A 23,144-nucleotide genomic window follows, 5' to 3' on the forward strand; every position below is an offset into this window, starting at 1 on the left:
ATAATATTCATTTGGTAGAGATTTACAGGTACTTGATTTGGTAGAGATTTACATCGTTACTTGACCATGACCTGACTTCAGGAACAAAGGATCTGATACCAAGAAATTTGCAACAATTAATTACACCCCTCCCTCACTTTTTGCTTTTAAAAGGGCTATGATGAAAGCTTTCAATAACTTTGGGGTTGTTAAGGCACGAGCCACCCATCTCCTTGCATGGCCCTATAATAAACCTTTCTGTGATCCAAACTCCAACATTGTAGCATTATTTGGCCTTCCTGTGCATTGGGCACGCTCACCTGCATTGTTTGGTAACATCAACATGCAAGTGGAAGGATGAGAAAGGAGTGCTCCATTGTGGTTCTGGAACTGACCTTCCAAGGGTCAGCTCTGCCATGAACTTGCAATGTGGCCTTGATTGGTCACTTCTCTCCAGGAGTCAGTTTCCTCACCTATAGAATGGGGGCAGATACTCCAGGGACTATGAAACATGGAGTTTAGTCCTAGAAAGCTCAGACTCCTGAAACTGAAACCTGTCTGACTTTATCCCCCATCACGTGGAAATGTCTCCTGGTGACTGTCCTGCACATCAGTCTAGAACACAAGAGCAAAAGTGGAGGGTGAGAGTCTGAGTCTGGAGCCCAGGCCTGGGTGAGCACACAGCGGGTGAGCTCAGGGCCAGGCAGAGGGGCCCATGTGACCGTAAGAGGGCTGGTCTGAAGGGAGGTAGAGGTGGAGGCAGAGGGGCTGGAGACGGTTTGGCCCGTTGCTTGTTAGGTGGCCTTGATGGATCCTGCTCTCCTGTCATTCTCACAACATGTGATTCAACTGATGGGGCAGCCCTCAGGATTCTCTAGAATGGGTCCCCGAATATGGTGGAGTTTTCAGATGCTCCAACGTTGGTCTCCTGAGGTGAAGTCCCCAGCTCTCTCCTTGACCCTTCCGTAGGGTCTGGTAACTTGGATCATAAAGAGATGGAAAAAAACAAATCCTTTGACAAGGGCTCTGTTCTTTCACTGAAGACAGCCGGTATGGTCTTCAAAGGCCCAACCCAAACATGTCACATCACCCCCAAGGACATCATTCTATTCATTCTGCTTGTGGTGCAGACCTGGACAGAAAGATGTGGCTCCCTGAGGGTGAGGAAGGTAAATAAAATGGTCTTAATTTGGTAACTAGCTAATGTCTGAAGTTCTAACTTTATAGCTTTCCAGGGTGAGTACTATTTTGTGGTCTGAGATTGTCTGGAATATTATTTGCTAACCCAAGCCACCGTCATTTGCCTAAGCCTGCATGCATTCCTGTTCTTTAAAAGTTCTGCTGCTCCATGCCCGCATTGGGCTGGCGTTTTCCCAGTGAGTTCCCTGATTTTAACCCTCCACTGGGTTGGCCTACGGTAATGAATGTCCTTTCATGGGCCCAGCATGAGACGAAGACAAACCCAGTTGTGGAATCAGAGCATCAGTCAAGGCAGATCAGTGGCTTCCTAAACTGATTTTTACAAAGTCACAACCGGAAAGCAAGAAAAGTAATTTTCAAATGCTGAATGCTGACTGTTCTCATTTTTTGGTTCAATATTCCTGACTCCAGAGGAGCATCTCTCATTACTCTGACTGGTCAACTTCTCATTCCTCTGCTTCTGACCCCTTTCAGGGCTTGATGTGGTCACTTCACACATGAGGGGCTGTGGGGGGTCATGCATTCATCCTGCGGGGTCACCTGTCTTCACCCCAACTTCAGCATCTGCCCATTTCCTCAAGGGGGAGACTTTTCAATGAAAGTCTTCTTTGGATGAATGTGCCTGCACCCCGTCAGGCTGGCCACACTCTCTGGTTACCGTTTCTATCATCCATTGATAACATTGCCAAATGCGATTTACCACCATCTGTGATTATTAGCCTGGAGAGTTATGATCCTGAATAGTTTTCTTCTTCCTTGGTCTTGTCTTTAACATCAAATCTGTATTAATGGATACCACAGCAGGTGCTTGGGACAGGTGAGCTGTGGACTTATGAGTTCCCTGGAAACTGGTGATTTGGGAGCCAGAGGCTTTCTGTCCACTCACATGCTTTTTTTTTTTTTTTTAAGTGAGCCCTCAGATAGTGATGCTGCACAGGCCTTAAATCAGCCAGGGCTCCACCAGAGAGACAGAACCAGTAGGAGATATATATGTGTCTACCTATGGTTTTAGAGACTTATTGCAAGGAACTGGCTTATACAATTGTGGGGCTAGCTAGACATGTCCATGATTTATTAGACAGATCAGCAGTCTAGAACTCTTAGGCAGGGGCTGATGCTGCAGTCCACAATGGAATATCTTCTTCCTTAGGGAAACCTCACTGTTGCTCTTAAGGCATGGTAGTGGTTTAGTCGCTAAGTTGTGTCTGACTCTTGCGACCCCGTGGACTGTAGCCCTCTGTCCATGGGATTTCCCAGGCAAGAATACTGGAGTGGGTTGCCTTTCCTTTCTCCAGGTGATCTTTCTGAACCAGGGATCGAACCTGGGTCTCCTGCAATGCAGGCAGATTCTTTACTGACTGAGTCACCAAGGAAGCCTTGATTAGATGCTACTGCTACTGCTAAGTCACTTCAGTCGTGTCCGACTCTGTGCGACCCCAGAGACGGCAGCCCACCTGGCTACGCCATCCCCGGGACTCTCCAGACAAGAACACTGGAGAGGGTTGCCATTTCCTTCTCCAGTGCGTGAAAGCGAAAAGTGAATGTGAAGTCGCTCAGTCGTGTCCTACTCCTAGCGACCCCATGGACCGCAGCCCACCAGGCTCCTCTGTCCATGGGATTTTCCAGGCAGGAGTACTGGAGTGGGGTGCCATTGCCTTCTCCGTGATTAGATGAGGCCCATTCAAATTATTGAGAAGACTCTCCCTAGAGTCAATAGATGTTAACTATCATAACAGCAAAACCTAGATTGAATTGGTGTTTCACTGAATAAGGGTGCAATAGCCTAGTCAAGTTGATGCAGTCCCTGTTAACTTCCCTGTGGCAGGAAAGGCAAACACATAACCAGAATATGTGTTGATTCCAGTCAAGATTAATTGCTGCTGCATCCAGAGTAGAAGGGATCCAGTGTGGTCAACCTGTTATCAAACGGCTAGTTGATTTCTTTGAGGAATGGTAGTGCTGTATCTGTACCATGGCCTTGGCCTCTTAGAAGTAGGTTGGTTGGCAGTAACCAGAAGAATCTTGGTGAGTGGGAGTCCATGCTAGTTGGACCAGTTACAACTTCTATTCCCTGCTCTCATGGATCTCCATTCATGTACCCACTGGGTGAGCACTGGATTGATCAGTGTTAATGGTTAATGTCAACTGGCCCAACCATTCGTTCTACTTGGCATGTAGAGGTAGACATGGTGGATGTCTGGGATAGTCCTTAATGTGTATTGTGAAGATCTTCACACTTCCCACCCATTCCCTTAGGTCCATCTGCATATCTCTTTACCATGCTTCTTTGTTCCTGATCATCCAAACTTTATTTCTCAAGCCCCTGGACAACTAGTCAGACCATTTGTGCCTATGCGTGTCTCTGGCATATTCTTACCGCAGGCTGCTCCTTTTTCCACATGCAATGGATGTTGGCATGCGTGGCCAAAGCTCTGCCCATGGAGGATTCTCCTTCATTGCTCTTCCTCAGGATGACCCAGAGAGGGTGGCAATGTAACAGTAATCTATCCCAGAGTGTGTCCAGCAAGCCAAACCCTCTGTGAACCAAGCTTTTCCTTCAGATGATCCTAGAGGGCCCTCACCCCCCACTCCGTGTATCCACCACACATGGATAACTGGAGGAGAAGTGCCCATGTGGTGGGAGACATGGGGGTTTGGGCTGCGCTTGTGTGGCTTATTTGTGTGTTTTACTTGTGCCCTCTGTCTTTGCTCAAGTTCAACCCTGAATATATTCCTTACGTCTTAAAGTGCTGCTCAGCCCACTGACCTTGTGAGCTGGTGAACCTGACAGACTTGAGCTCACGATGGGAAGTTCTGGCTGCACGAACATTGATAGCTGAGTTCAGGTGTTCTGTGTATACCAGGGTTCAGTGGCATTCCAGGTAGCTGTTTTGCAAAAAATGTATAATGACCTTATGCAAATAGATCTGCTCCAGATCCCATAAGCAAAGTGTTAGTCATTCAGTTGTGTCCAACTCTTTGCGACTTCATGGACTGTAGCCCGCCAGGCTCCTCTGTCCATGGGATTTTTCCAGGCAAGAAGACCCCATGTCTATGTAATTCTATTTGGGCTTGCTATAAACGCCACATAATTTCACAGATACCTCTAACGCCACAGTTGTATGGCCCTAAGGTGTGAAGTGGTAGGCCCGCTTGCACCATGGCCTGGACCTGCCGAAGAACTCTTTTAAACTCTGGACCCCACTCAAGTTGGCATCCTTTTGTGCCACCATTTATATGAATTGAAGCCAAGTATGGAAAGATGCCTCCAGAACCCACTGAAGCCTACCAGGCATTATACTTCTTTAAGTTGGAAGGTGCAGGATGAAACAATTTGTCCTTTATTATGGATGCCCTAGGGGGCTTCCCAGGTGGTGCTAGTGATAAAGAACCCACCTGCCAATGGAGAAGACATAAGAGACACAGGTTTGATCCTTGGGTCAGGGAAGATCCCCTGGAGGGGGGCATGGCAACCCACTCCAGTTTCTTTGCCTGGAGAATCCCATGGACAGAGGAGCCTGATGGGCTATAGTCCATGGGGTTGCAAAGAGTCAGACATGACTGAAGCTACTTAGCATGCACGCATGGATGACCTAGATCACTGGACCCTTAAACATTTCACTGATGTGGCAGGCCCTGGAATTTTAAGGATAATTTTCCACTCTCTAGAGCACACGTGTCTTAGCAAAGCCTACAAAATACTTGCCACTTCTTGGCCCTGCAGTCTGATTAATAATGTCATCAATGTAATGTATCAATGTGATGCTTTTCAGGATGTCCAGTCATGTCCCTTTGGACTATATTATATCAGAGGCAGGAGAGAGGACACAGATGGAGGGTAGAGGGAATAAGGCTATAAAATATACTTCTATCCATCTAAAGTGGATGTAAATTTTTTTCTGCTTCTCTTTGACCGGCATAGCCATTCACTAGGTCAATGGCCATAAACCATGTATTAACACTTGAGGCTGTATTAATTACCTTTAGCAAAGATACCAAGTCTGGCACAGCAGTTTCAATGGAGCTACCATTTGTTGAGTTTGCAGTGAAGCCTGTTTTAATCCCTGAAGCCCAGTCTGTTTTTTTGCAAAGGCCAGACTGGTGAATTTAGTGAGGATATAATGGAGATTGTCATTCCTGCCATGTTCTATTAATCATCTCTGTAACTCTTTGCAGATCAGCTACCCTGCCCCCCAAATCTGACATGGCCACTCATTATAACTGAATCCACCTTGCCTCTGATGTTTAAGTGCTACCATCTGCCTCCATTATGTAAGGATCCTAGCATCCCCATTGCTGTTAGGAAGTCGAGTTCTGCACCATCAGCTCTAGTCAGCAGAGACAGACACATGGAGCTTCTCAGCCATGGTCTCCCTCTCACCAGAGATTTCTAATTCCTCTGGTAAAAGGCATGAGCTCCAGGTCCTCCTGTGGAATACAGTTATCTGTTGAATGTTCTAGCTTTTCATTGTATGTTCCACTCAAGTGGAGTTTCAGCTTATCTACTTCTCTCAGTGTAGGCCGTTTTCTCTCTGCATTTCCAACAGTCATCCTAGCAGCAGTATATTAGCACCATCTCCTGTGGGATCTTTGCTAGGGTCCATTTGCAGAATGCTCCCATATCAATAAACTGTCATCTATTCAACCTTACACCACTCTGTATCTCTTGATCTTGATCATAATACTGTCCTGGGTTCTGTCAGTACATGCTGGCTAGGTCCTACAACTTCTGAATATAGAGTCTGAATCAGTCAGAGTCCAATCAGGAGTCAGAAACCACATTGTAATTTGGACATGGAAACTTTAATATGTAGAATAATGAAGTATAATAGGGAACAGGAATGATAAATGATTGGCTAGTAAAAAAACAAAGAGAACTGAGAAGAGTATAAAGCAGCAAACTTTATATGTTGCTGTTGGGATGGAGCAGTCAGGAAGAGGCCAGCCCAGGGCTGAGATCCAGATCTTGTTTAGAGGATATAGTCATGACTCGCAGGATGGCAGAGAAGTCACTGTGGTGCTGAGCAAGTGGAGCAGGAAATTGGCCCTGCAAACTCACCAAATCCATCCTCCAGGCTGCCTGGCTCAGTCCACTATGAAACTTTCTGATGGGAGTGCTGGGAAAGGCTGCTGGCTGCTGGGTGCTGCTGACTGTCCTGCACCAAGACTGGACATGGAAGCTGCCCATGCTGCAGAAGCTGGGAGCTGGAGAAGCTGCAGGAACCTGCCAGGAGTGGCACATGAGACCTAGGAAGGAAAGCCCCTTGCTCCTGCAAAGGTTCTGCATGGCCCTCTAGTGCTGAAACTTAGCATCATGCCAGCTGCCAAAGAAGAAACATTTAAAGGGCTCAGATCCACTCCTACAGAGCAGGCAGTGAAGGTTATTTCCGGAAATAAGAGGCAAAAATTGACAACTGGCACAACTCTTTTCTTCCTTTGGCAAGGCCAGCATTTCCCTGGTTATGTTATGTTGTGACTTGATCCTAGTTATTGGTCTGGTAGCCAGGAGGAGAGATGGAATAGACCCAGAGAGGTGTGCATTATAGCAAGGCAGAGGTCTCTGCATCCTTTTTAAGCAAGAGGGGGATATTAGTTTCTTCCAGGAAGGGATGAGGTGTTTCTGCAGTGCTAGAGGGTTCAGGGAGACCTGGGATTCCTTGGCCCAGATGTCCCCATTACATCTCTTCCCAACCAGACCCCTGGACTTGTCATAGTAGACAATGGATGAGAATTCATCGGATGAGAATGCAATGGATGAGAATGCAATGGATGAGAATTCAACTTTACCTGGAATTCTGCTACTCTTACATTTAAAAACTGGACCTGATCTTCAGCTTTTCTCCTTTCTGACTGCAGAAGATGAGGATTTGTCCTTATATGCTGCCAAGGCAGTTAGTTTTCTATTGCTGTGTAACAAAAGACCACAAAGAGTTGCTTTAAAAAACATCCATTTAGTATCATGCAGTTATGTGGTTTAGGAGTCTGGGCAGACTGGACTAGGTTCTGCTCAGGGTGTCAGGTCAGCTGTGCCATAGTATATAACATAAATATGGGGGTAGAATCTCATCATATTAACAGGTTCCAAGGATTAGGGCATAGAATCTTGGGAGGCCATTTTTAGAATTCTGCCTTCTATAGTCTATCCTGTGGTCCCCAAAGATTCACATTCCTCCTAAATGCAAAATATACTCAACCCCTTCCAAAGTTCCCAAGGGTCTCATCCTATTACAGCATCAATTCAAAGTCTAAAATCTCATCTAAACATCATCATATCAAAAGTACAAAGTTTTATCATCTAAATCAGGTTCAGATGAATCTACTGAGTGTAACCCACTAAGTACAGCTCCTGGGCACAATTCTCTATCTATTGACCCATGAAACCAAAGAAATAACAGGCTCTGGTTCGAAAAGCAGGAAATGTCATCAGTCCAAAGCAGTCATTAAATCTAATCAAGCAAGCTCTTAGATTTCAAGGTTTGGGACAACTGGCTCTTGACTCTGCTGTTGGGGCTCTTGGATCCCCTATTCTTCATTTTTCATGAAAAATAGCACATGTTTTCAGCTGAGATGTTTTATCAGCCTGCTTCTTGCCAGTGAAATTTGGGGGACCCAAAAACCTTCTTTCATTTTCCACTCTCTTTCCCCGTGGGTATAAATTTCTGGAGAACCTTGTGGGCTATGCATTGATTGCACAGGGATTAACCAAACATCTAATGAGACAAAAGTCTCTCCCATACATCTTTCTGGAATAATCCCTTCTCTACATTTGGCTTCTGCTGAGAAGGCTAAGGAGCAATAACCCCTAAGCTTCCTACAGGACCCCTGGTTTGCTTGAGATCTATGACAATGACAGAGACTGAACTGTGTCCTCCCAAAATTCATCCTTGAAATCCTACCTCCCAGTACCTTAAAATGTGATTTTATCTGGAAATAGGGTTACTGCCGAGGTAATTAGTTAAGATGAGGTCAACCTGGAATTGGTGGACCCTTAATCCAATATGACTGGTATCCTTATAAAAAGGGGAAATACACACATACACACACACACGGAGATGCAATGAGAAGATGGAAGCAGAGATCAGGATGATGCTTCTACAAGCCATGAACTCCAGAGATTTCTAGCAACCTCCGAGAAGCTAGAGAGAGGCATAGAACAGACGGTCAGTCTTCAGAAGGAACCAACCCTGCTGATACCTCAATCTCAGGAACTGAGAGACAATACATTATTGTTATTTAAGCTACCAAGTTTGTGGTACTTCACTGCGGCACCCCAGCAAACTAGTACAACCCCTGATCTCTGGTGACTGGCTCGTGAATCTTTCTGAAGTTTCAGCAAAAAGTTTTACAGCCACATATCAGGGCTTTTCTTTAGGCCAGTTTTTGGCAGCCATTTGGCTTCCTCTGTGGCTCAGATGGTAAAGAATCTGCCTGCAATGTGGGAGACCTGGGTTCCATCCCTGGGTTGGGAAGATCCCCTGGAGAAGGGAAAGGTTACCCACTCCAGTATTCTGGCCTGGAGAATTCCATGGACTGCACAGTCCATGGGGTCCCAAAGAGTTGGACATGACTGAGCAACTTTCACTTTCACTTTCTGTATTTTACTATCTTTTGCAATCTCGATAGGCTGAGAATTTGCCAAATCATTGTCTCCGTTCTCTTTCAACAATTCTTCCCTTAATTTCTTTCTCTCCTCTTGTATTTTACTATCATTAGCAAAAAGAAACCAGGCTTTGCCTAGAGAATTTCGGCTATGTATCTACATTCCTTGCTTGTAAGTTCTGGTTTCCACATAACTGCCAGACACAGTTCTGCTAAGTTTTCTGCCACTACATAACAAGAATTATCCTCTCTCCAGTTCCAATAACATATTCCTCACTTCTGTCTGTGCCCTGCCAGCATCTTGTTTATGTTTCTTTTAATGATTTGTTCATGGAGATTGAGGCTTTCTCTAAGGCAGTTTAGGATCTCTAAATTTTCCTCATGTTCTTTTGACCTGCAGCATCTTGAATGTACATATTTCTACTAAGAGTGGGTTCAAGGCAATCTAGGTCTTTTCTGTCATGTCCCTCAAAATTCTCCTGGCCTCTACACGCTGCCCAGTTCCAAAGCCATTTCTACCTTTTTAGGTATTTGTTTTGGTACCCTGCTTCCAGGTACCACATGTTTTAACCTTCTATTGCTGAATATCACAAACTGGGGTGGCGGGGGTGGGGGTGGTGGTGCTTGAAACAACACAAGGCCCTTGGCTTTCACACTTGTCTTCAGTTGGTCATTAAGCACCCTCAGCCATTCATTATCTTACTCCAATGCGTCAATGGCATTCGCCAGTAGCCTTCAGATTCCCCTGTCTTTAGAGTTAGTACTTATTCCGGCTCTCAAAAGCCTGTGCCATCAACAACCGCACCCCTCAACCGCCATGCCCAGTGCATCCCCTTCTGCAGGGGCATCACTAGTGAGAGTCTGAACAGTTGTCCCACCTATCACTAGTGATCGTGATAGGTGCCCAGCTGCCCAGCAAGGGGCCAAAATCCCATTTTTGACTCTGCTTCCCTGAGCCAATCCTAATACCAACTGTATTAGGTCAGGTCCCGATAAAACTTGGAAAGTCTTCAAGGAAGAAGGACTGGACAGAGGTCAAGTTGGGCAGAGTTGAACTGTGATGCATTCACTGCAAAGACCTCAGCTGATCTCACAGGAGGTCAGGAGAGGGCAGCTCTTTAAAACTCCTGCCCCCTGAGGCAGTAAGTCTGGGTCTTTATACCTCTGCACCAACCAGTCACTGGAAGTGGGCTGCCCTTGGGGAAGGGAGGTGTGACTTTGGGGGAGGTGGCTGTCTTCAGCTGAGAGCAATCCTGGATAGAGACTCAGAAGCTGAGGCACAAAGGCTTTGGAGTGACTGGGAGAATGAGTGCCTGGACCCTGAAGCGGTGGCAGTGGGGTGGCAGGGGGTGCTTCGGGGGTAGAATTTGGAAAAGCACACCACAACATCTACTGCAATTATTGTTTTCTGTATCTGCTAATAGGTAACATTTATACTTTGTATTAATTCTTTATTGTTGCACAAATTACTCCCAAACTTAAAACAACAAACATATCATTTCATTGTTTCTTGGTCATGAATCTGAGCTCAGCCTAGACAGGTGTCTCTGGCTCAGGATCACCAAGCTACTGGCCTGGGCTAAGTCAATTCCAGACTGTACTGTGCTGGACAGCCCACTTCCAAGCTCACTGATGTGGCTGTTGGCAGGCCTCAGAAGATCACTTCCAAGTTCACTCACGTGGTTGTTGGCAGGCTTCCGTTCCTGGGCAAGTCATCCATAGGCTGCCTTAAGCATTTTCATGACACAACAGCTGGTGATTAAAGAGGGAGAGACCACGACCAGGAGTCTTTTTTCTTTGCTCCCAAGTCTTCTTGTAACTAATCTTGGAAGTGAAGCTGCATCATTTCTGTCATCTTCAATTCCTTAGAATCAAGTTTCTGAATCCAGCCCAACTAAAGGGGAGAGGATTGCATGGGGTGGAAATATCAGGAGGTGTGGGGGTCCTTGGGGCCACCTGGCACAAATACTGCCTGGCAAACACTGAGCTGAGCATTTTACCTGCCTGGTTTTATTTAATCCTCACAGTGAACTTAAGGGAGCTGCTATTAATATCTTCTTTGCAGATGTGGAAATAGGCACAGAGTGGTTAGATAACTTGCCCAAAGCCATACAAGGGACTGTCAGAGCAGAGAAAAAACAGAGTCCAGTTTTGCAGACACACACAAGTCTATGTGTTTCTAATTCTTATACTGTCTCCATTAATAACAACTCAGGAAAGTCAAAATTGTTGCAAAGATCAAAGCTAGATTGGGGGCTACCAGCTTTAGGTACAGGGGCTGGGAGTGAGAGGTACCAACCAGAGGGGTCTAAACCCAGGCAATTCCTAACTCAGGAAGCTCAGGAAAAAGGCTGGGGACACAGGGGGCAGGCCAGAAGTCTGGGTAGAGGGGAATTTTGAACTGGTTATGTTCTTGATGAAATCAGCTATGGACATGAGGAAATCCCTCCTTCCTTTGCAAGTTTCTAGTTGCTGAGTAGGGACTAGAAATAGAAGTGGCGGGGTTACAAGTGAGCTACAACTATCCCTCAGTCATGCCCCCCAGAGTTCTTGCATAATGGGCTGTGCAAAGTTATAATCTTTTAATTGTTAGACTTAAGTTTTAACCGTTCTGTTAGACTTAAATCTTAGGGCCTTTCCAAGTTATCTTATTGCTGTGTAACAAACCACCCCGAATCTTAGTGGTTTCTAACAAAAATAATTTCTAGTGATTCTCTGAGTTGGCTGGGCAGTTATTCCGCTGGCATCACCTGGGCTCTTAAGCAGGCGTTTAGTTAGAGTGTTAGCTCAGCTGAAGGGTCTGTGATGCCCTCACCCACAGGCCTGGAATCTTGACAGGGACACCTGGGACGTCTGTTTCCAGCAGTTCTTGTCAGTCAGTGGTCTTACCTGAGTTACTTCAGTCATGTCCCAAGAGAACAAAGGCGGCGGCTGCAGTAGGCTCCAGAACCACAACATCACTTCCTCACATTCTATTGCTCAAAGAAGTCATGAGGCCAGCCCAGGTTCAAGGTAGTTGAGAATGGCCACTAAGTTCCTACTGGGAGCTTAGTGGAGAGAGGGGCAAGGCCAAGACTACAAAAGGGTATGGACACAGGAGGCATGGCTCATCAAGGATCACTAGTATTACCATTTACCATGGAGACCTCGACACTGCAATAAAGTAGTTCTAGCTACCTGGGTACAGGCAGCAGTCATCAGTGCAGCTGAAAGTGTCTAACGAGGCCCCACAAGATAGGACTGCAGTGTGCCCAAGACTGACCTGTCTTCACTGCAGGGCACTGGAATAAGCAATGGCTAATCTGTGCCAGGAGCTTCAGAGTCTGGACCCGATCAGAAATAGAAACATGTTAAGACTTAAGATGTTGGAAGACCCAGTTAAAATAACCAGATTCTACATGACATTGAATTCAGGCTGCTATTGGGATAAAATAATACACATACACATATACCCTGCTTTAGAAAGATTCTTCAAACTGCAGGCAGAACTTAGTGGGTCTTAAAATTAATTTTGTAGTTCAAGGTCAGCATTTAAAAAACAGAAAATATCAAAGTAGATATTTTTATTGAATTTTTAATTCACTTATACAAACTCATCAATATATATATTGATGAGAAATAGCCAACTAATGAGAAAATACATTTCTTACTATGGGCCACAGCCAACGTTTGAAAGCCACTGATTTAGTATATGCTGGGGTCAGGGGCTATCTACTTTATATTCATGAAAAAAGTGTGTTAACATCAGTATTTAGAGTTACAAAATGATAGAAAATAAGAATGTCAATTCTCTGATTTGGGCAGTCATGCTCCATTCTAAAAGGCTTTAAACAAAAGGAACATTGAACAAGGTTTCCTTTCTGTGTGCTTAACTCCCTCAGTGGAATTCTTAATCTGAATCAAACAGGGCGCATCCTGAGCTGAAAGGCTCCTGGCAGAAAACGGTTGCTCCTCCAGTGGCTACAGCAACAGCTCATGTGTTGGAGAATGATTTACTTGCTTGTTGTCGGGTTTCCTCCACTGGAACACAGGCTCCATGAGAGCAGAGACTATCTTGTTTATGGTGGAACCCCCAGTGGGCAGATCAGTGCCCAATACGTGTTGAGCACGCCATAAACATTTGTGGAGCAGACAAACGAGTGCATGAACGAACGGGGAAGTACCTCATCCAAGTACCACATTTATAATCATTGCTTTTCACTGAATGTGCTTTGTAAGCGCTTTCCATCTGGCTTCTTTTTCTTCAGACTGATTCAGAACCCAATCATGATCCTTTTTTCAAACACTGTTTTCTAGGATACGTTCAGATTATTGCTCAGTAGACAGAGTAGTGTTACTGAAACCAATCAGCACTAAGCCAGGCAGCAGAGAAAAGAGAGAACTAATCACTCCAACTTTGGCCAGCAGCCATGAAAACATGCTACCTTTCATACAGAGGTCAGCAGGATTCGTGGGCTGCCAGCATGTTATGAAGACTGTCAACTGAGCATAAGCAAGAAATGAACTGAAGAAAGACACGCAATGGATATGGCTACTTTTTTTTTTTTTTACTGTGAACATTAGCATTAAATTGGTTACCGTACATATCCAAAGGCCCAGCATCTTGGAAATATCATGAAATGGCACATCTTGTACCAGAGTCTCACAAGAATAAAATAGACAATGCTACATCAAGTGGTTAAAAATACACAAAAAAGTAGTTTTAACAGTCTATAAATTTTTATACTTAAAATCATGATTGAGTTGAAATAAAAAAAAAAGTGCATTTCAATTGCTAAAAAAATATTGGTAAAGTTAACACAAGGGGGGTAATCAGTACATTGAGGGATCTGACAGGATGCTGGAATACAGAGGACTCCGGGAAGCTGGGCACGTTTGGAGATGCGGGAGGGAAGCGTGGCTCCCCCTCACCATGGTTACCTGGGGCCAAGCAGCTCTCCCTCCCCAGTGTCTTTCCCATCTTACGAGACCCTGTCCCATTACCTGTCACCTCCCCAACTGAAGACTCCTCTAAACTTCTTTGCAGCATGAGAGGTACCTGCCCTATATGAGTCCAACTTGACCTTCAACTGCACCCTCACAGAGGTAGGAGAGGGACACTGCCCTCTTCTGGACTTGACACAAGTACCCCAGCCACATGGCCTTAATCCTTATGACCTAGCAGGCAGAAAAGGGACTAAGCAGCTTCTGTTTCGTCAAACTCCTTTGGACAAATGTTCAACATTCAACCACAAGCTCTGTAAACCTAACGCTGAACAATTCCTGGCAAGCAAACTGGATTTTTTCTTTAAGAAATGAAGAAAAGTGCAAGTGATTTCAGTACTGTCAGGGAAAACAAAAATAAAGACAAACAAGTTACACCTGGCCCCATTACCTAAACCGATCACAGCTTCAGTTCTCTTTTTCATCAAATGGAGTTACAAGCAGACGCCTCTGTCTACCTATATTGCTCAGGGTCGGATTTGGCTGGGGAAGAGGGGCCAGCAGACACCTGTTTGGAAGGCCATTTCAGGTGCAAATGCCTCCCAGTTCTACAGGCTAAATAGTTAGGCTCTGGGGTTTCCTCTTGGTTGATATCTGACCTGCTTCTTGTGAGGAAGACGCCACTATAAGCACAAACAAACCTTGTGATCAGAGAGCTGATGAGGATTAGAAGCCCGAAGACAAATAACTGACACAGAGGGAACATGCGCTGAACTCTGGGCGGAGTGGATGCCATAGCAGACCTCCCACAGGTCAGGATGCAGAGCTGACCCCAGTGACTTGCTCTCTGCTATAATGGACATGTGCTTGGAGCAGAGAAGGTAAGAAGCATTTCCTCATTCATACTCCAGTTATCCCTGCCGCTCTTCTTCTCAGAGACGTGATGGCCCTGCACTGGTGGTGGGATTTGGGAGGAAGAAGTAAGGAGGGTGGCCTTCCTACTTTGCATTTAGCACATGACAGATCCCTCAAGGGAAGGTTCTGGCTTTCAATTCAGATGCCTGACCACCAAGGACACCTGACCCACACATCAACCTTTGTTTCCGTAAGGCTGAGCACTTAGTAATATGGGGAAATGTCTTAAAAACCAAGATCTGAAAACAAATATTGAGCCAAGAAAGAATATTCTGTAAGAGACTTAAAAGTGGGATGTTGCTTTAGAAGGTGAGAATAAAGAAGCTGAAGTATTTTGTTGCTCCCTTGTGGACAAAGCCAGTACTGCTGGTGGAGCAGAATCACTGCCCATGTCAAGAAAAGAGGAAAAGGCATACTCAAAACTTGCAGAAGATTGAGAATTCCTCTGAGGCTGCATATGTATGGTTGGGGATACAATTCTAGCAGGAAACACCAAAATTATGCCACATACTTTCTTTCTTTTTCACTTTTGGAAAAAGTCTCAGGAGTTGAATGATCAAGCATAGAAAAGGTATTTCCAGGTCAGGTTAGAGATTCTAAGAGAATAAAGTATTTCCCCATGAGCTTTCAAATGCAGTTAAACACAGCCTCAAGTCCTATGCAGAATGTGAGTTGGAGTCTCTGGCCTTGCAATCACACAGTCCCTTTCCACCCGTAAAAGGCAGGTAAGAAGGAAGCTGTGTTTGTCAAGGGAGCTGGATATTTAGAAACACCTGGACTCTCTGGCACATCCACTACAGAGACAGGCTCTTTGGTTGACCAAACCCAACAACACAAGTATCAGACTTCCTTCCAACTTGGGAAGGAAAACTCAGCTCCTACCCCTTCTTGCCCTGTCCCCCAAATCATTTTCAAGTAATTTGTAACATCCCTGATCTCACCAGGGAAGCTCAGATAGTGTGAAACTAGAAAGTGGAGGCGACACTTCTCCGGGGCAAAGACCCTTTGATACCTGTGCCAAATGTCTCATACAGACATGGACACGAAACAGGTCAACAGTCTGTCTCAGGGATGCGGCTTCTCAGTGTGAGCCCCCCATCACTCCCACTGCTGTACTGCCTGAGAGTCCCAGGAGAAAAGCCAGATATACAAAGCAGTTGCTTTTGGTAGAAAGTTACTACATAAAAAAGGCAAACTTCTAGGTCAGTAATGGGGACTACCAAGGCATATTAAAGTAAAAAGATTTAAAACAACAAGAAACTTTTGTTACTTACTTCTGTAGAAATCAACTTTTTGCATTTTGTAAACTGGTATTCCCATTCCAAATACCCATTGAAATCTTCAAATGTCTAGAATGTATTCATTATCAAACATAAGCATTCTCACAATTTTGCACTATCCCATCAATAACATACTGTCACCAGATAAAAAGCAGTAAGAATTTATTAACAGCTGCCTTCTTAGACTCCCACTTCATGTGGTTATTAGTTAGTCTTGAAAACCTGAGTATTAGAACTATTAGCTTTAAGGAAAGAGACATGACATTTCAAGTCAGAAAGGAAAGATTTTGACTAAGGCCAACATACTCAACTCAACAGCCTTCTTTTACTCTGATTTCCTCATTTGAAAGAATTGAACTTGTTTTCAGTTTTGGAGGAGAACTGAAAGGGAGCAAGAGACCAGTCAGTACACAGCACAAACCACAGTGCTGACCGTGAAAGGTGAGCCAATGACGAAAATGTTTTTAACAGTAAGGTGCTCATATCACATGGAGAATAAAAGGAAACCTCCTTTTTATTACATCCTTCATATATTACGTATCAACAATATTTTAAAAATTAATTAATTGAGAACAAGCAGAAGAGAAACTAACTGGAAGTTTTTGAGGGATAGGATAAAAGAGGCAGATCAAAAATCAGTAAGGGACTTCTGATAAACCCAGAGAGCAATTTGAAATTAGACTAAAATAATGAGTACAACCTTGCAAAATGTTTCTAGAAGAGAGAGAGAGCACATAGAAAGAGGGTATAGCAACAGCAGCATTCACGATCCCTTACTCAGAAAGGGGAGGCATTCAGGAAGACTAAGATGAGAAAAAGATGTTTGGAAGAGATACTTAGTGACCTTTAATTTGAAAGGACCATCTGGTTTCTGGTGAAAGAAAAACACATGAGGAGTAAGATAAGGATAAAATATTTCATCATTAGAGATGTAATACATGAAGAAACAAGATATAAATAAAAGTTTAAAGTATAATCTAAATGGGGGAACAAAACAGAAATGCATAAAAAATTCACACCCAAGGTTTCAGCGAGCTGGTAGAGACAAATCAACTGGAATATAGGTGAGTTCCAACAGTCATGGAGGATGAAATAATCAGAGGTAGGATTCAGATCAGGAAAAGAATGTTCCAGGATGCTGGCTTTTTGAAGGCACTCAAGAACAGAGTGAGAGAGACTGAAGCTGCAGCGAGAGAGATTAGAGAGATGTACACTCACTAACCTGTCATAAGAAAATTAAAAACAACTCCAGGAACATTGTGACAATACATATATTATCAAGTTATACACAGAGTCTAACAAGGTAGAAATCCACTTTGTAAGTAGTTTCTGACAACAGTATAGCTTCTACCTAGGGGATAAGGAAGAGAAGTTTGTTTTCTGGATATGCAATTCTGCAAATGATAAATGGTATATTATCTAATTCTTTAAACAAAAGTACCGAGTTACAGCTTCAAAGCTGGGAAAATTAAGGAGTGTGATTTTCCTTTGAATACTGTAAAACCTATCCTCTAAGACAAAAAGATCTGATCACAAAGTCTATAAAAAGTCCAGAGAGTATAAAAGTACAGAACTATGAAAGTAGATATCTTGATGGCAAATTTTATGGCTTCCATAGAAAGTCTAGAGAGGATCTCTGGTTTGCTTTATCGAGGTAGTGTCCAGGGTTGGAAGGTAATTGTCATTTGTCACACATGCTACAGATGACGGAAGCACGTTAGCTAGGGTGTTGCTAGTACATAATAATGCCAGTATCTCTTAATGGCTAATGACCTTTCATTCCTGAAAAAAAAAAAAAAGAAAAAGATCTTTTGGGAAATTTCCTATCTTGGTTCAGGCAAAGGAAAATTAAAACCCAATATTTACTTGCTCAATTTTAATAGTCTGAAGGAATCCAAGTGAGTTGATTTTTGTAATGGGACATAGTTCATAAAATGTAATTTATCCCTAAATGTAATTTATCCCTTTTTCATCAAATACTTCTCATACAGTCTGGAACAGCATCAAAATGTTCATCATGTTGGTCAGCAACATAATAATAATAAAAGTTGTCTCTTCTATACAGTAGCTCAAACAGAAGGATTTCTCTAACTTTAGTTTTTCTTTCTCTCTTTTTTTCAAACATTAAAATCCCACCCACCATTCTGTATTTCACTAACTGAAATCTTTAAGATGTGGTAAATACACACACACATACACATATATATACACACACATCTGTAATGTATTTCTATTTCTGCTTGATTTTCTTAAAATTTAAAATTTCCAGTGAAATAAAAATTAAGCTACACAAGCATATCCATTCAACAAACATAAAAACTGAAAAAAAAAAGTCAAGAAATAGAAAATCAAAAGTTTACAAGCATCTCTTCAGAGTATTTTGCCTTTAGAATACAAGGGACAATCAACCATATATATAGAGTGTATATAGGGAACATTCTAACCACAATGAAAATTTTCTTCCAATCAATGTTGGTTTAAGAAAGATGGTATGACTATGGCAATGTCCATGCTCAGTCATTAATTTAGAACAGGAAATGTAAATGGTAGACTGTAAAAGTATATGTAACTGATTTGTAAAGGCTACTGTGAACTATGTAGTAAAGTTTTATGTGGAGACTTCCCTGCCTGCTAAAAATAGGAATCAAATCACAAATATACATGGAAAGGAAGCCACATACTTTAAACTGTTCATCTTATTTTCTTCATTCAAATGTAAAAAGTCTAACTCTGTATAAGCCTGCCCCTCTCAATTTGAGAAAGCAACAAGCAGCCTTTCACTAAGGCTAAGGAAGAGTTTATATTTGAATGACAAATCTACGTGAAAGAATAGAAAAATGTAAAAAGAAAATTAAAAAGCAGTATCAACTCAAGCTGGGAATTTCTAGGTAAGTCTTAATTCTAGCAATGGTACAAGCCTTTGAAGACAGTAAAATTTAAGTCATGAAAAACAGCCTCAATTTGATATCTATATAATGCTGAAATGCGGCCTTTGTTGTCTTTAAAATTTAAGTACAGATAAGGGCTGAGAACTCAAACTCCTCCAGAGTTCTTTTTTTCATAAACAGATAACAAATAGGTAATAATTTCTGAAGAAGTCACAGGGTGCTGTACCATAGGTGAGAGGGAACACGCCACACAACTGTTATCTTAGTAAAGGATCCCATCAAATGTTTAACCCTGAGTTCGAGTCTTAAGCATGTTAAACCTGATGCACATATATGTTTAAGGCTTCATCCTGCAGTTCTTCTATTCAGAAACATTGTTATGAATATTCTTAATGCATTTCATTAGGCATATGTAATCTGACACTGATGAGCAGCCAATATATTCTGAGCAGTTTTCCTGAAGACCACAAACCCCAAATCAGGGAAGGTATACTTAACTAGGGGAAAAATGTGAGTTTCCAGATTGTTCTGTAATGTATTTCACTAAGAAACTGTATTGTGTGACAATGCTCATTTTTTAAAAAAGATAATCCTTTTTTTTTTTTTTGCTTCTATTAAGGGTGGTAGTGATTTTTTGCTTAGTATTGGTTTTCCTACGTAGCAGATGTTTTATGGCTATATTCACTTGAATGAAAAAAGAAATATGACTAACTGGATTTTCCAGTGTATAATTTATAGTACACCTCATAAAATGATTGATTCTGTAAGTCTCCAGTTAGAATTCAGAACTGCAGCCCAATACTGTAAATTTATTTAGAATAAAATAACCAATTAATTAAGCTCAATTTACATCTTAAAAATCATTTTAATATTATAAGCTTGGACATGAAAAAATGGTTATGTCCACACAAAGGTGTCATGGAATGCCAAGGAAATTGTGGAAGTAAGGGGAGGCAGCCACCAAAGATAGAACAGTCATAAATTAACTTTTCTTATTGGTTTGGGTACTTGAGTGTTCAAAGAATGTATACAAACATTTAAAACAGCATTCTTTAGAAGTTACATCCAAAAATAGGGAGAAAAATATGATACTGAAGATACTTTTCTGCCTCACTTCCAAATTTTCCTATGCTCACTATAGAAGATAAAGGCAATAATCAGAAAGAAAAAAATCTGGAAGTATTAAACCAAAAAGCTAGCAGAGAATACAGCATTTTAAAAATAGGGACTTAACCTCAATGGAGAGTTCCAGTTTTTCCTACCACAGAGCTAATAAGCCAGAAAAGTGCTGCAAATATTTCTGCACACTTAATGTTAAAAATAAAAATAAATAAAAGTCAGGGTTCTGAGTCACGCAAAGATTTAAAAGCCCGAGGAAAGAAAAATGAAGAAATTTCAAGATTAAAAAAAACTGAGGAAGGGAGAGAGAGAGAGAGAGTAGACTTTCTGCTGGAACTCAGTTCACTGACATGAAAAATTACAAAACTTTTAGCTATACTGAGTCTGGATAAATGTGATCAGTTAAAAATAATCTGTTAGCCCTTCTGCTCAGCCTTTCCTATAATGAACCCCTGACTGACCATGCTCTTTAGAAGTTGCCCAAACTCTTCCAAACCTGCCCCAAATTAGAGACTGGCTCTTCTTATCACCAAGAAGACTGCTACCAGGTAATTACTTGCAGAGGACAGGGCAGCAAAATGTCACTTTCTTCCCCTCACTACAATTTTAACTGTGTTGAATAGCTTGAAGTTGTGACTATATCCATTGATACAAGAGACATTTTAGAAGTCATAACGCATTTGTGTTCTTATCCAAATTTCTCAGCCACTATCAGCAACATCATGTTTTGATTTTAGTGTACTGTTTTATCCTTCCACAACAATTCTAGAAAAACAAGCAACCTCAAAATAAGCAGAGTAGCAGGAGACTTCAATCTATCATCCCACAAAGGTTGAACCTGAACACAGGTCTGAGGGAAGTGAGACGTGACTGAGATGAAACAGCCTCCCTAACTTCCTCCTCTTGATGGTGAACAGCTTGACTCAGATTTTCAAAACAGGCCAGCTTCAGGTGACTTCCCTGGAAAAGGCTCACCCCTGCAAATCATTCCATTTAACACACTAACTGAACCAAACGGAACATGGAGGATAGAGCATGTCCATAAGCCTAACAGACCCCCCAAGTGTTAAGCAGAGATTAAAAAACTACCAAGGACTTAGGTCAAGTTCTGAAAGCTAAACCTCATTTTTTGCAGTAACTTGGTCTGGAGCCCCTCTGAGATACATCTACTTTCTGAAGCACCTTTGAGTTGTACGGATGTAAGAATAACTTTGAACTATAGAAGTTATACGCATCTTTAAGAATCACATTTTGATGATTATAAAAATTTTTTCTATTTTACAACATAGGTCCAGCTACACTGAAAAAATTACACCGCTTATTGAAATACATTTCGTTTTAGAAACAGACTACTAAAGAAGTCTATACAAAAACTCTAAAATAATTTCTGTAGTAAAATAAAGAGTGCATTAGGAGAGCTACACAAAGAAGAAATTTTCTGTCTTTCTCTATAATGCTTGATATACTGTGAAACACAGCTAGCTCAACTCTGAAGCCAGCACCAAAAGCTGAAAATAATGTTACGATACACAGTGATACAATTAATGCTCTGGATTAATCTCACAGCCTTCCCGATTAGTACAAAGGAAACCAGGCCTGTCCCCTCTTTGAGGAGAAGTCCAGGATATAAAAGCAAGCATACCTCATCAGCTGATATGAAATTATAAAATTCCACAAGTCTGAGTATTTGAAATTTATAAAAGTCACCGGAAAATGCAAGCAAATTGGGCTTTACTTCGGTGGTTCCCTGGTTTAGATGACAGTTCCCTCCGTGAGCTCAAGGTCTTCTTGTTCACTCCCTCGGATGTGCTGATTCACCAAGACAATGACAAAGCTCTTGGTGGAGGCTGAGGGTCTGACAGCTACAGAAATGCTCACCAACCCCCTCTCTGCAAACTCAAACAGGGGCACGTAACTCGTGGAGAACACACTTAAGGAGATGGATGTTAGTGATGCTGTGCTGCACTGTTCTTCTCTGCCAGGTGCCGCAGAAACGTGTCCTCACCCTGGCCTCTGTTATTTAAAGGCTCACTCTTAAAGAGAGCTGGAGGTGGGGGCAGGTGAGGGACGGGGGGAATGGGAAGGTGGTGTGGGTGGTGAGGGTGAGCGTGGATGTGAAGGTGTGAGAAGGGGTGGGGGATGGGCCGAGGGGGCAGAGTGCCGACAGGGTTCATACTGACGGGAGGGGCGGGGGTCGTGGGGGTGTTCACCGCAGAAGGAACTGGGGTGGCTGGGGAGGTTGTGAGTGGGATCTGGACAGCAGGCGGCACGTTCACGGGGCTGGTCACCCGGAAGCACTTCTCCTTGTGGGCCTTAAGCATGTTGGAGAAGCGGAACCGCTGGCCGCACACGTCACACGGGTAGGGCTTCTCGCCTGTGTGAGTCCTACGGTGCCTCTTCATGTTGGGGCGGCTGGTGAAGCTTTTGCCACAGATTTCACAGATAAAGGGTTTCTCTCCTGAGATGAACACAGACACAAAGACATGATTAACACACTAGGCGGTAAGTATGTGCTCCAGCTACCCCTCATATTAAATAAGGTTACCACTCCTCTCCCTTACTGCATATTATATTCTGATAGTCATGAAAGAGTCCCCCAAAGTTGGGACTTCACAAAAAACAGCAGACACAACTAAAACTTATATACAACCTACCATCGGGGCTTGGGTAAAAGATTTAAAAAAAAAAAAAAGGCATCTACAAAAGTGATCTTCCACATCCTACAGGAAGAAGTGGTCGGATGGCTTTCCTGTGCTCAAGAGGACCAAGCCCACAGATGAATCTCTGCCTTTAAGCTAGGCCAGCTGATCTGTAAGCAATTTCTGGCATTCCAACACAACGTAGGACTTTGCTGAAAATGTCCCATGGAGTAAATGAGTCTCCTTATGTCTACACGTTCCTAATGCTTAGCATGTGGCTTACTTTTTGGTATTTGGGGAAATACTGGATTGACTCACCCTACAACATGGATTTCACAATGCAGTGTTTCTCTGCAGGCAGTTTTCTATCACATGAGACTGTCTGCACATCTGAAGAGCACTCAGTGGTCCTGGCTCCAGTTTACTAAATGCCCCCAAGAAATTCTGACCATCAAAAATGTCCCCATACCATTTCCAAATGCCCATGGGTGTGGGGAGGATTGACAGGCAGGCTACCGTTCTTGGTGGAGAACCTTTGGGATAGGGAGCCAAAAAGGAAACAAAACCCCATAATTCTAAGTGCACCTAGGGAGGAACTTGGG

The 23,144-nt window shown here is 42.9% G+C and overlaps 1 protein-coding gene across 5 annotated transcripts in view; it reads right to left on the reverse strand.

Annotated features, from left to right (window-relative positions):
* Positions 1 to 13,304: 13,304 nt before the first annotated feature.
* The window catches only part of ZNF652 (zinc finger protein 652), a 67,230-nt gene continuing 57,390 nt past the window's right edge, over positions 13,305 to 23,144 (reverse strand). For all 5 annotated transcript variants that reach the window (XM_044939086.2, XM_044939083.2, XM_025280313.3 and 2 more), the window contains one exon: positions 13,305 to 22,361. In XM_044939086.2, coding sequence (XP_044795021.1) covers positions 21,850 to 22,361 — 512 coding nt within the window. In that variant the 3' untranslated portion in view covers positions 13,305 to 21,849. The remainder of the gene's footprint in view (positions 22,362 to 23,144) is intronic.

This window comes from Bubalus bubalis, chromosome 3, assembly GCF_019923935.1.
Source record: "Bubalus bubalis isolate 160015118507 breed Murrah chromosome 3, NDDB_SH_1, whole genome shotgun sequence".
In the NCBI taxonomy this organism is placed as follows: Eukaryota; Metazoa; Chordata; class Mammalia; order Artiodactyla; family Bovidae; genus Bubalus; species Bubalus bubalis.